Below are 14,497 nucleotides of genomic sequence, written 5' to 3'. Positions count from 1 at the left end.
TTTTTAATGATTTGCTTATGTAACCTGACTTGAATATCTTTCCATCATGATTTTTAAATGTCTGAATAATATCCATTATACAGATTTACCATATTTTAATCACTTTTCTATTTACCGCCATTTAGGTTGTTTTCCATTTTTTTAAAAAACATTAAACCACACGATGATAAATATATTTGTAGGTAAGTCTGTGTGTTCATTCATTTTACTTTCCTGAAAGTTATTTCCTGTCAGTTACAATTTTTGGGTCCCTAACTGGCATCTTAACTGTATAGACAAAGGAGAGCCACTGAGATGCTCAGTAAAAAAAAGCAGGCAGAGACCAGATTCAAAGTGGTCCCAAAAGTTGAATTTAGCAAAGCCTTCAAAGCAGCTATTATAAATATGTTCAAAATTAGAAAATATATTTAAAGAATCGAAAAAAAATATCATCAGTAAATGAACAGATATACCAAAATAGAAATGAAAACGATTTTGAAAATGAAAATATTCAAAATAAAGCTGAAATAAATATGTTAGATGGCTTCAACAGTATGGCAGAAGAAAGAATCAATGAACCTGAAGACTAACCAATGAAATGATCTAACTTTGGGGCACCTGGCTGGCTCAGTCGGTAGAGCATGCGACTCTTGACCTTGGGGTTATGAGTTCAAGCACCACGTTGGGTGTAGAGCTTACTTAAAAATTAATAATAAATAAATAAAATGATCCAATTAAAAAAGCAGAGAAGACTGAAGAAAAATAAAATTTAAGAAACCTGCAGAACAATATGAAGCAGTCTAATATTTATGTAACTAATAAGGGTAGTAGGTTGAACAGTGGCCTCCCAAAAGATACATCCACATCCTAATCCCCAGAACGTGTAAAAATGATTTTACATGGAAAAGGATGAGTATTATCTTTTATGACAGAAGACATGACTAAGGTAAGGATCTTGAGATTATCTGAGTGGGTCCTAAAGGTCGTCACAAGTATCTTTATAAGATGCGCATAAAGAGAAGACATACACATTGAAGAAAAGGCAATGAGAGGATAAAGCAGAGAGATGCGGCCAAAATACTGGGAATGTCAACAGCCAACCAGAAGCTGGAAGAGGCAAGGAAGAGATTCTCCCTTACAGAGAGAATACGGCCCTGCCAACCACCTTAATTTCACACTTCTCGTCTCCAGAACCGGAAGAGAATACAGTCCTGTTGTTTTAGGCTACCAGTTTGTAGTACTCTGTTACGGCCAGCCTAGGAAACTCATACAGTAAGGATACAGAACAGCAATTCTCAAAGTGTAGTACACAGAACCCTGGTAATACTGGAGACTCCTGGGGGATCCACAGGTAAAAACCACTTTCATAGTGTATTAAAACGTCTGCCTTCTTTACTGTGCTGACGTTTGTACTAATGGCACAATAGCAATGACGGGTAACGTCCTGTGGCATAAACTGAAGCAATGACACCAAGCAACACTAGCAACTACCATATTCTTCACTACCATGCACTCACAGTAAAAAAAATAAAAGCCATTCCCCTATTCAACAATGTTCAGGATTTACTAGCTACTTTAGTAAGGCAAGAAAAAGAAATAAATGGCATACAGATTGGAAAAGAAGAAATAAAACGGTATTTACAGAATGACAGGATTAAGAAAATAAAGAAAGAAAAAGAAAAGCCTGGAACTAATAATAAGTGAGTTTATCAAAGTCACAAGATAGAAGGTCAGTATGTAAGAGTCAAATGCACTTCTCAAACTCAATAATGAACAAACAGGATTTACAATTTTTTAAAAAACAATACTACTTATAATATCACCAAAAAGTACTTAAAATATAAATCTAATGAAATATGTGAAGGACCTATAGGCTGAAAACTACAAAACACTGATGAAAGAAATCAAGGATTTCTTTAAATAAATGGAACGATACACCATTATTTGTGGACTGAAAGATTTGGTATTAAGATATAAATTATCTCAGTTTTGATCTTTAACTTTGATATGCAATCCTGATACAAATACCAATAGGCTCTTTTATAGATGTCAACAAGCTGATTCTAAAATTTCTATGGAAAGGCAAAGGTACTAAAATCTCAAACAAAAACAAAAACTCTGAAAAAGCACAGTGGGAGGACTCCTATTGCCTAATTGCAAGGCTTGCTTTATCTGCTACAATAATCAAAAAAGTATGGTACCAGTGAAAGGACAGACATGTAGAACATAATAAAAAGTCTGGAAATAAAGCCACAAAAATACAGTCAACTGATTTTTGACAAAGATGTCAAGCCAATTCAATGAAGAAAAGATAATATTTTCAACAAATGCGACTGCCATAAGTCCATATTCAAGAAATGAACCTCAACACATGTCTCAGGTCTTAAGCAAAATTTAAGTCAAAATGAATCACAGATCTAAAAGTAAAATTTAAAAACTCCTAGGAGAAAATACAGAAGAATATGTAGGCATGATTAAGAACAGAAAATATTAAGAAAAGCGACTTTATCAAATTAAAAACTTTTGCTCTACAAAAACCACCAAGAGAACTATAAGACAAGCTACAGACAAGGAGACAGTATTTGCAAATCACATGCCCAATCATTTGTATCCAAAATTAAGAACTCTTAAAACTCAGCAGTTAGAAAATAGACAACCCAACCAAAAAATTGGCAAAAGGTCTGAAAATAGAATAATCAAAGAAGATACAGGGATGGCAATAAACATATACAAATCAGTCTAGCTGTATTACATGTATGATAACCTCACTGAAGGATGTTGAGGCAATATATATACACAGATGGATAGATGTAGATATAATTACAGAGATGTTTACATACATAATTTAGTAGATACATATGTATCTCCTAACTCTGTCTATTGAGAAAGCCCAGCAGCAGTGATAGGCCTGTAGCTACGACCACATCCAGGGCCCAATTCTCAGTTTCTAAATACCATGCCCCAACAAAAGAAACCAGGGCTCCTTGGACAAAGGACTGATTCTAGTGCTGGGATAGGGCAAGGACAAAATGGAGTATCTTGTAGTGTCAGAAAGTAGGGAAGCAGTCGAAAAAAGGGTGGTGCCAGAGAGACACAGGAGACAAGCTGAAAGAGATGCCAATGGCCAAAACTGTAACAATCTGAGCAACAAATATAAATAATGATAGTACTAGATTATAATATTCAGGAGCCCACAATATAAATGACTGAAAACATTTTAAAATGGAAAAAAAGGGGCAAGTCTTCCTTACGGAAAAACTCCAAATAATATATGTAGAGTAAATGAGGGAAAGAGAAAATTACCATTAGAATTCCATAGTAAAAATCACTGCAGGTGCAAGCCACTGAGGAATGTAAAATTAGCGTATGAAATTTTAAGAAGCAACAGGATAGTAAAGTATCTCCCCAAAAATATTTATAAATTACCGTGATGATTTTAGCATATACCTACAAATTATTTGATACACCTCAATGTAGAAGGTGGAGCTTAATTCTTTTATTTTTTTTTGAAGATTTTTATTTATTTATTTGAGAGAGAATGAGAGAGAGAGAGAGAGCATGAGAGAGGTGAGGGTCAGAGGGAGAAGCAGACTCCCCACTGAGCAGGGAGCCCAATGCGGGACTCGATCCTGGGACTCCAGGATCATGACCCAAGCCAAAGGCAGTCGCTTAACCAACCTGAGCCACCCAGGCACCCGAATTCTTAAATTCCCTTTCTGTTGAATGTGGGCTGAAGTTACTCCTAACAAACAGTAGGAAAAAAAAACATTAATTTTGCAGTGGAGGAACTTGGCAGCCCCTATTTATAGACTGAATATGTCCTCCCAAATTCATATGTTGAAGCTCTATCCCCCAATTTGATAGTTTTAAGGTGGGGCCTTCAGGAAGTAATTAGGTTTAGATTAGGTCACAAGGGTAGGACCCTCACGATGGAATTAGTATCCTTATAAGAAGAAGAGATCACTCTCTCCTCATGCATGCAAAAAAGCCGTGCAAGCACACAGCAAGAAGGTGGTCATCTGCAAGCCAGGAACAGGGTCTTCATCAGAACCCAACCATGACGTCGCTCGGATCTCAGACTTCTCGTCTCCAAAACTGAGAAAATATGTCTATGGTTTAAGCTACCCCGTCAATGGCATTTTGTCATAGAGGCCTGAGCTAAGACATTCCCTCAATCAAGTGTTCAAGAGATTAACATGACCAGTAATAAAACAAGTTGATACATATAATCCCCGATATGATAAGTAGGGCACTTCACCTCTGTGGTATTCTTCCTAAAAATTCATAAATTCAAAAATTCATAAAAATTCATAAATTCTTAAGACTCCACCTCAGCCTAATCATGGGAAAGCATCAGTACAGTGAAGAACTGTCCTCAAAATAACTAACTGGTCCTGTCAAAGCCCTAAAAAACAAAAAGACTAAGAAACTGTCACAGATCAGAGGAAACTAAGGAGATGTGACAACTAAATGCAACAGGATATCCTGGACTGTATCCAAGAACAGAAAAAAAAATGGTGGAAATGGTATAGTTTAGCTAATGGTATTTCAGCAATGTTAATTTCCTAGTTTTAATAAATGTACCATGATTTTGTAAGATGTTAAGACACGAGAAGATGTAATACTTTAGAGGAAGCTGAATGAACAATGCACTTTCTGTACTATCTTTGCATCACTTCTGCAAATCTAAAATTATTGCAAAATAAGTTTTTAAAACATCAATGGAAAAAAGTGCTGGCAATGACTTACTAAATTGACTGTATGACACAATTTTTTAAAAGATTTTATTTATTTATTTGAGAGAGAGAGTGCACATGCACAAGCGAGGATGGGGGGTAGAGTGTGAAGAGGGAGATAGACTCCTCACTGAGCAGGGAGCCCGATGCGGGGCTCGATCCCAGGACCCTGAGATCCTAACCTGAGGTGAAGGCAGACGCTTAACCAAGTGAGCCACCCCAGGCACCCCTGTATGACACTATATTTTAGACAAATGACTGTACCACACATAACCAGAGTGATTTTCCTAAAAAGCAATCTGGTTATGTTATTTTTTTTGTTTAAAGCTTTCTAATGGTTTTTCTTGCCATCAAGAAAAAATCCAAATTCTTTAACATAGTCTGTAAGACAATGGGAGCCACGATAATCCCTCCCCCCCACTAAATGTCCATGTCCTAATCACCAGAACATGTGAATATGATACGTTACATGGCAAAGGGAGTTGAGGTTGCAGCTTGTACTAGGACTGCTAATCAATCAGCTGACCTTAAAATCAGGAGAAAAGCCTCGATTATCCAGGTAAGTTCAATGTAATCACAAGAGTCCTTTTTAAGGTAGAAGAGGAAGGCAGAAGAGAGTCAGGGAGATGTGACTACAGAAGATCCTCAGAGATGAAGCCAGAGGTTGCTGGCTTTGAAGACAGAAAGGGGACCATGAATCAAGGAATGCGGGCAGCCTCTAGAAGTGGGAAAAAGCAAAGAAATGTATACTCTCCCCCAGCCTCTGGGAGGGAATTCAGCCCTACTGACACCTTGATTTCTGCCCTGTTAGACTTCTAACCTACAGATGAGGAATTCATGTTATTTTAAGCCACCAATCTGTGGTAATTTGTTATAGCAGCAGAGAGAAAACGAACGCAAAGGCCCTTCATGATCTGACTCCTGCTTACCTCTTCTACTTTACTGCTCACCACTCCTTCTCACAATGATTTTCAACAGACGCACCTTAACATACGGCTACACTACAAGTCATTCACATGGGTCTACCGAAGTTTGATCAGTATATAAAATGTAATTTTGCTAAACTAAAGGTGCCTATCGTTAGGTCAAAGTGACACGCAATAATGACCTAGTATGAAGGGAGCAAAGAAGCCACAGCACATCAGGAAAGAGTATATGCTAGAGCTTTACCTCAAAAGGCCATCAAAGGGGTTGGTGAGTGCAGAATACAGTTAAGTTGCCTTGTAAAGGCTTCCAAAGGGAATCAAATAAACATGCGCTATTTTTCTGAAATTTGCTTTTTTAAAATACAGGTGTTTAAAAAGTTTAATTCCTGGGGCGCCTGGGTGGCTCAGTCGTTAAGCATCTGCCTTCAGCTCAGGTCATGATCCCAGGGTCCTGGGATCGAGCCCCGCATTGGGCTCCCTGTTCAGTGGGGAGCCTGCTTCTCCCTCTCCTACTCTCCCTGCTTGTGTTCCTCTCTCTCGCTGTGTCTCTCTCTGTCAAATAAATAAAATCTTAAAAAAAAAAAAAGTTTAATTCCTTCAAGAATGCCACCAACTAAAATTTTAGCACTAAGGTAGCCATGAGTATGAAGAGGCTGAGAATCACTGTTCCACACACATTCTGACCATACTAAATTTTTCTCAAGCCGTGTTTGTTCACCTCTGACCCTTCACACAGGCTCTTCCCTCTACCTGGAACCTTCAAAAATTCCCTCTTCCCCCTTCATCTGATCAACTCTTACTCATTCTTCAGATCTCAGTTCAGCTCTTCTTCTAGAAAACATCTGCTAACCCCACAAGTGAATGCCCACTTAATGTTGCATCTACTGTATCTTGGACTACAATGATAGCACTTTTCACCTGGTACTTTGTCTGACTGCAAACTCTGTAAGTGAAGAGCCAGTCTAATTTGCTCTCAGCTCTATCATATTCCTAAAGCTTCCATGCCTGGTTCACGGAAAACATCCCTATATTTTGAGGGGGGGGGGGGGGAAGAAGCCTAGTAAATGCTGCTGCTTTTTAAACCTACCAGGTATATTAGCTTCTGCTACTATAACAAATTACCACAAACTCAGTGGCTTAAAACAACACAAATTTATTATTTTACAGTTCTGGAGGTCAAAAGCCCAGAATCTGTTCACTGGGCTAATAAGGTCAAAGTGTCATGGGCAGAGATGGTTCCTTCTGAGGCTCGAAGAAGAGAATCCATTTCCTTGCCTTTTTCAGCTTCTAGTGGCCACCTGTATTCCTGGGCTTATGGCCCCTTCCTCCATCTTCAAAGCACACTACTCCCACCTCTGCTTCTATGGTCAATAACTTTCTCTGCTGGCTGTCTCCTCCTGATTCCGTCTAATCAGGTCTGTTGTGATTATATCAGGCCCACCCAGACCCAGGATAATATCCCCAATTCTTAATCGTAGCTGCAGAGGTTTCAAAGATTAGGACGGAAACATATTAGGGGGCCATTATACTCAGCTCACCACATCAGCTGTCAGTGGCAGGTTTTCACACAACTATACCATAACTTCTACAGTTTCAGTAAAACCAATTTTAAAATTTGACCAATTCTAAGATGCCCCCCAAATTCAGAGATAAAAACGTGAAAAAAAAGTGTCTTAGAATCAGTGATGTAATTACTGCATCCACCAAATGGCTGAACGCAGTGACTCATAAAAAGAGCATCAAGAAATCACTTGCAAAACAGAAAAACTCGGGTTATATACAATCTCCGAAAAGTTTCTACATTCAGGGACATAATCTCCTTCCAGAGACTAGATTCCCACCAGAGGGAAATTTATTCTATTCTTGCTGTAAGCAAGCCAGACATGAAAATTCAAATTTACAAGGTATTTTATGGAATATCTAGTCACTATACATTTATAAAAAAAATTAATAAGCTCTCTTTAAATAAATGAATTTCCTCCTCTCCCTTTTCAGAGAAGTAACATTTTTAATATCAAGAATATTTGCTTCATTAGTCTTTTCCTGAATCACATTTCAATATTTTTTAAAAGTCAGATTAAAGGTTTTTTTTCATTATCTTAAAAAGAACATCAAGGTCAGCAAAGTACAAGCTCCTCTATCCTACAGCGACACAGTCATACTAACTTGGAGAGGCAGTATCAGATACAAGAACGTAATTTATTCATCACTGAACTACCAAGAAATAGGTCAATATTCAGCCACTATGCATTTTAGCAATCGTTCTTGTTAAAGAATGCCACTAGTAAAGAGTCACATAGCCCTGATCCTGCTTCCCTGTTATACCCCACAATGCTGGTCCCTTGCCCCAGACCACCAAGACCTCCTCACGATCCGGCAACTAAAAGACTAATGGCACATTACAGGCTTACTGAATCCTGCTCTGGTGTCAACACTGGTATCCATCCGTCATCAGTATACATAGTACTGATTTCTGAATATTTTGGATATATGACCCCTGACAATAAAGTATCAGTAATGTTGCTAAAATATAAATTTTTTACAAGTGTAAAAAATATATGACCACCACACCCCTAAAGAAATCTGTAATTAGAAGCCCTAGTGATTTTAAAAATGAGGAATTCCTCATTTTTAAATGAGCCTGGGTGGCTCAGTCGGTTGAGCGTCCAACCCTTGATTTCAGCTCAGGTCATGATCTCAGGGTTGTGGGATGGAGCCCCACATCAGGCTCTGTACTCAGCGGGGAGTCGTCTTGAGGGTTCTCTCTCTCCCTGTCCCTCGGCCCCTCCCCCCCACTTGCATGCGTTCTCTCTCTAAAATAAATAAATCTTAAAAAAAAAAAAAGGAGGAATTCCAGTCACATCTGGATACGCTGGATTATTCTTTTCTAATGGAAGACTAATAGCTACAGAAGTAACTGTCCCAGTCACTGCTGGCAGACAGAGCCTACAGACAGACACAGCCTGTGCGGCCATTTGGGTGAAATCTCACTGCATTAAGCCCATCAGTTCTCCTCTTTGGCTGCCGTAATAATGAGTGTTAAGAGTAAAGGGACCAAAAGAAAACCAATACCGGTTGAGAACCTACTACACGCCAGGTACTTTGCTTTCCTCTACATAATCTTACATAACTCACAATAATCCTGTGAAGTATCACTATCATCGTTTTACAGACAAATGGGGGCATGCAAGGTCACTAATTTATACAGATTCAAATAGCTGGTAAGTAGTGAAGAAGCCAGGCATTGCAGGTTCCAAAGCTCATTTCACAATACTGGTTTCTCAGAAATACTAGGAAAAACAAGCAAGTTAAGACTTGGCCATTGGCTTAGGCGAGGCATTTTACTACTCCCTCTCACCTCCTACTTCATCCTGCTTTTCCTTGGTTCCTGTTACAAGCAGCTTCCAGCATAGCATTTTAGAAAACTTGAAACCAATTAAATCCACCTTCCCACAAGCCAGCTAGCTGAGGTAGATGGGCTATTCGAGGGAACCTTCCAAGAGTAGATCTGTTGGAGGGAGGGAGGGCTGGGCAGTGGAAGAAAATAATAAAAAGATGGAAACAGTGATTGAGCCTTAAATACAGGAAAGGATAGGACGAGCTGGCCACACACAGATCCTTTCAGGGGCCAGTCTTCAAAAACAACAGTGAATATGAAGCCAAGTTCACTTACTCCGTTGAGTGCCTACTACCGCCTGCTGCCTCTGGGAATATGATGAGGAAAACTCTTATAGTCTCTGCCATCTAAAGAATTTATATCCAGGTGTTCTGCAGAAGATGGGATGTAGGGGACTCTCATTTGCTAAGTATCTCATTTTGCTAAGCACCAGGTACTTTAAAAATAGTAACTCATTTAATATAATTCTCTCAACAACTCTAGAAGGAAGGTATTATTCTCCCCTTAAGCTGAGAGATGTTGAGTAATTACCTCGACAAAACCTGGAGCTGTATCAAAGCCGACAACCTTTTCACTAGCCCACACCTTCTGACAACTCTGAATAGAACATGATCTGCTCTCACATGCAGGGCTCACTGTGGAGATGCTCTCCTTTCTCGGAAAGTCCATTGAAGACAGGCTCAAAAATCTGGTCTATTTCAATGTCTTTAGGCATCTAGTACTTCAGGGTTTACAGATCATTAGAAAAATGGAAGTGAGCTGAAATACTCTTATCAGTGGCAATGAATGGGGTTTGCAAAAATTATCACAGATATAATCTAGACACCTGGGGGGAGGGAGTGGCGTGGGAGTAGGACACTGCAAATAACTAATGCAATACACACAGCAACAAAAAATAAAATTTAAACCCAGATAAAAGACACTTGTTTATATGAGGAATGATTTTTAAGATTCTCGAAATATTAATCAGCTTAGAAGGAAATGATGTACGCAGACGGTTACATTACACCATGGCAATATCTTCACTAGAGGGCTTGATGCTTCTGCTCAGCTATAAAGGAAGACTAGGAACCTGAGACACAGACGCTGCTCTGATCAAAAGGAACTTACTTCAGACACACGGTGGGGGGGATTTTTATCCTTTTAAATTTTGCATGTGCTCTCAAAGCTGAAGGGTTTCCTCTAACTGACCAGATAGTACTACTGAGTGAATGGTATGTTTACATCTTCCATAATGGATCCCCAAAATTCCCATTACTAACTCATCTTTCTCACATTATTGGAGATTGAAATGATAGAACTGCCAGTAGGATCATTCCTGGAAAAGGCACACGGAAGGAAGAAAACACATTTCATTTGAAAATGAGCACCATGTGCTTCCTAAAAGCAGAATTAAGCAGCAGTGGTTTACTGTTAAATCTGAGTGCCCTCCCCCCCAAAAAACTTTTTAAAATATCTCTTTCAATTTAAGTCAACTGGGAAAAATTTTGGAATTACACCATCATATTACCAGGATATTATTTCACCCAATCTTCCCTTCTTTGAGGACTGGGCTTTGGAGAGACTCTCAAAAGGCAGAGTGAAAGTGAAGAATATTCAACTAACACTTCACATGGAAATACAAATAATTCTAAAAGCCCATATGCTGCTCAGTGAAAAACTGAAGTATAGAAATACAAGTACACAAAAGGAAGTTTAAGAGAAGTATGTCACAGACTCAAGTCAAATTGTATCTTCAAATGAGTGGGGTAAAGCATGTAAGCAGTTAAACCTAGAAAACAAAAGTGATAATGAAGTCTCAATTTTCTACCTATTCCCTACCCTTTGCAAAAAAATGTCAAAGTCTCTAAAAAGACTTTTACAGTCTCTTAATAGAGAACTGGACCTGGAATTAGGAAGACTGAATTGGACTTGGTGTAACAAACGTTTAATGAGTACCTGAATATACAGCGGTGACAAGAGAGACAAAACTGCTACCCTCACAAAGTTTACACAGGAACTGGTGAAAAACACACCCACCTAACCTTTCTGGATCTTGACCTCATCTATAAAATTGGAGGAGCAGACCAGGTGTTTTTCAGACCGCACTCCAAAAACACCTGAACCTCTACCTCTATTTAACCATAACAGCTCTGCTTTTTTCTGATTTCTCCACCAGTGCTCTATCCACTACTTCTTTTGGAAAAATAAATGTTTTTTAAAATGTTGGATAACCACTAAAATAAGCGATCTCTAGATACCAACCCAGTTTAACAACTGTCTCCCATAATGTCTCATACACACACTTCTGACCTGTTTCTTTTCACCATGTCTGGTATTCCATAGAGACACATTAAAAGGCAAACTATTTCATGTACAGCTAAAGAATAAGCCAAAAACCCAAAGGATTGCTTAATCTTTATCTATAAATGCCAACACAGTGTAGCAAAAATTATTTTTTCTAAGATTAGCAAAAAAAAAAAAACAGATTTGATCTTGTTACTTCTCTAAGCTACTTCCTTCTACAGAAAACAACAAAAAAATTGACCCTACTTTTTTTTTTTTTTTTAAGATTTTATTTATTTATTTGACACACAGAGAGAAAGCACAAGTAGGCAGAGAGGCAGGCAGAGAGAGAGGCAGAAGCAGGCTCTCCAATGAGCAGGGAGCCCGATGAGGGACTCGATCCCGGGACTCCAGGATCATGACCTGAGCCGAAGGCAGTCGCTTAACCAACTGAGCCACCCAGGCGCCTGACCCTACTTCTTTATCCTTTTTCTTAATTGACGTATAACTGACATATGCTCTATTAGTTTTCAGTATACAACATAATGATTCAATATTTGAATAAATTACAAAAAAGGTCACTAGAATAGTAAGTGTAGTTGTCTGTCACCATACATAGATTTTTTTTTCTTGTGATGAGAACTGGTAAAATTTACTCTCTTAGCCTAGCTCTTTATATTAATTTCCAGATTCCCTGGCAACGACATTTAAGGCCTTTCTGCAACCTGACCCCTTTTTAAGTATTCCTTTCAGCTTCAATGCCTTGGGTTCTCCCTATTACCCAGCACACTTCTTGCCTCTTGACAGCTTAGTTTCTAAATATGCCTTGCACTTTGACAATTTGAGACTTTTGTTCATGCTGTAACCTCTGCCTCAAGACAGTCTTGCCCTCCTATCCCGACCCATAAAATCCCTCAAGGTCAGAACGAACTCGCATGTCAACAAAATAAAGGTGAATTTAGGAGAAAGGCAGGGATTCTGCTTTCAACTAGTCTAATCTTAAGTACCCAACTGGTAAACATGCAACAAATGCTGAAATGAATTATGTTAAAGTAATGATTACAAACAGTAGAAACAAAGCACCATCCTCTATATTTGGCTTCTAACATTCTTACAGATTTAGTAACCTCATTGTAATTGGTATCTTGGCATTTCTTGAGCCTTCACAAAATTTGTAAGGCTAAGAGCAATATTTGCCACTTTAAAAATCATGCACTAACAAAATAATGTATACCCAGAAAATCAAGAAAAGACAATCCTTGGATCACTGTTAAAACATGGGTTTAAATTATTCCAAAAGACTTGGAAACTCTTCTTAAATACGTGCTAGTTCCTTCACACAGAAAACGGTTTAAAAACAAAACAAAAACAATTTGCATCAAGTTTACAAGGACAAAAACTGCTCAGAAATACCTTTGTGTATGTTCAGGACAGGAACACAAAACCTGCAACACTGTTCACACTGCACGCTAGTGAACAATGACCACTGGAAGTAAAGCACGTAAAATGACAAGGGTGGCTGATCCAAAGGATATTAAGCCTAAGACATCGCTTTTATGAAAAAAATTCAACTTCTGAGTCTCAGGATAAACGATACCGATGTTTGAAAAGCATCAGCTGAAAAACTACATACTGGCTGAACTGATTTATACAGCCCAATGCATTGTCATAACAAACTGGATAAAACAGGTCAGTCCAGCAACTGTTCGAAAAGTACCAGTGTAGTTTGGTTCTCTTACAAAATACTGGGCTTTTTTCTAAAGTAATCACTTTCGAGGGCTCTCCTCTAAACTACTCTCAAGTTTATAACGCGAGTTCCCCCTTCCCCGGCCCCATCCACAAACATTCAGATCCCAATGATCAGGTAATAAATATCCCAGAAACGATCATTTTTCACTTGAACCTCCTGCATACTAAAAGCCTACGACCTCAGCACGAAAGCGGCTTTCAAGCTGCACCAGCTGCTGCCTGTATGAAGGCCTTTCTTCCGTCAAAGCGGGGCCAACTCTGGCACGCGTCTGTGTTTCTGAAAGTGAAGCTGGGGCAAAAGCCACCCGGATCTAAAGGTATTCGCTTAAATCCGTCTGACACCTACTCCCTCTCCAAGACGACAAGCAAACTCCAAACGCTAGCGCAGCCGCCGCCGAAGCAAGGACAGACCTCGCGGCCGAAGTGGCTCAGGGTTACGGTTACACTTGTGTTGCACATTTACACCCTTTTGTCTACAAACTTGAGCGCTAACTTAAGTTCCCTTCAAGGCAGCGTGCTCGCTGGGCCGCAGAAATCAAAGCATCTTCCCGAGACGGGAAGGGCACAATCCGTGCCGCTCAATGGCTACACCAGGCTTCCGCAGACCGCGCACGCTGCGGCCTCGGCTTCTCGCCGGCCAAAGGGTCGCTCGGGGCAGCCCGCCTGCGCCCAGGCTGGCTACGAGGGTTTTTAAAGCGGACCTGGGCCCCTCCTTTTCTACCTCCCGAACTAATCCCGGGCGCTTTCGGGCCTAGGGTCACATTACGTAAACAGCCCCGGCCCCAGCTTTCCCAGGTCGGCCCCCGCCCCCGCGCCAGGGCGCCCCTCCCCCCCCGCGCTCCGCACCCCGCGCCCCCGCCCCCCACAGTCCGGCCCCTGCGCGGCCTCTGCCCCGCGCCCCTACCGCCCGCAGCCCCCCGCCCCATCACCCGGCCCGGCCCGGGCCGGTCTGGTCTGAGCGGCCGCGCAGGCTGCCCTGCAGGCGCTAGGCCCCGCGCTGCGCTGGGGCCGCCCGCCTCACCGTTCTGCTGGTGCGGCGCCGGGCCCGGGCCTGCGGGCGCGGCGGCTCCTGAAGCGGCGGCTCCGCCAAGCTTGGGCGGGATCCGGGCGCTGGCGGCCGGATGAGGGGACTCGGCGGGGGCCGACATGACGGCGCGGCTGGCGGCGGCGGCGGCGGCGGCGGCGGCGGCGGCGGCGGCTCCGCTGCGGGGAGGTGGGCGGAGGGAAGGGAAGGCGGGGCCGGAGAGGCGAAAGGAAGAGGAAGGAACGCGCCCGGCGTCACCGAGGGAGTCGCCTGGGACCGCGGCCGGGCTGCCGGCGCTGCACGCCGCGGAGCCGCGCTCGGCCGCCGCGGGTGCCGCGACCCTGGCTCCTGGCCCGCCTCGCCCGGCCGTGCTGCGCGCCCCAAACCCTGAGTGCGGGGTTCCAGCTTTGGGTCGGTCCTC

The 14,497-nt window shown here is 41.4% G+C and overlaps 1 protein-coding gene across 5 annotated transcripts in view; it reads right to left on the bottom strand.

The window, feature by feature from the left end:
* The window catches only part of SEC24B (SEC24 homolog B, COPII coat complex component), an 88,285-nt gene extending 74,027 nt beyond the window's left edge, over window positions 1-14,258 (bottom strand). For 2 of the 5 annotated variants that reach the window (XM_045880607.3, XM_045880608.3), the window contains exon 1: window positions 14,074-14,257. In XM_045880607.3, the coding sequence (XP_045736563.2) occupies window positions 14,074-14,200 (127 nt within the window). In that variant the 5' untranslated portion in view covers window positions 14,201-14,257. Of the gene's footprint in view, window positions 1-14,073 lie in introns of all 5 variants that reach the window. The other 3 variants (XM_045880610.3, XM_045880611.3, XM_064584950.1) reach the window with 2 other exon arrangements.
* Between the last annotated feature and the right edge of the window lie 239 nt (window positions 14,259-14,497).

Source organism: Mirounga angustirostris, unplaced genomic scaffold (genome assembly GCF_029215605.1).
Source record: "Mirounga angustirostris isolate CCGP_5_RB_7025 unplaced genomic scaffold, mMirAng1.0.hap1 SCAF_2, whole genome shotgun sequence".
NCBI lineage: Eukaryota > Metazoa > Chordata > Mammalia > Carnivora > Phocidae > Mirounga > Mirounga angustirostris.
Note: the sequence above shows the minus strand (reverse complement) of the source record. Positions and strands in the feature narration are given on the sequence as shown.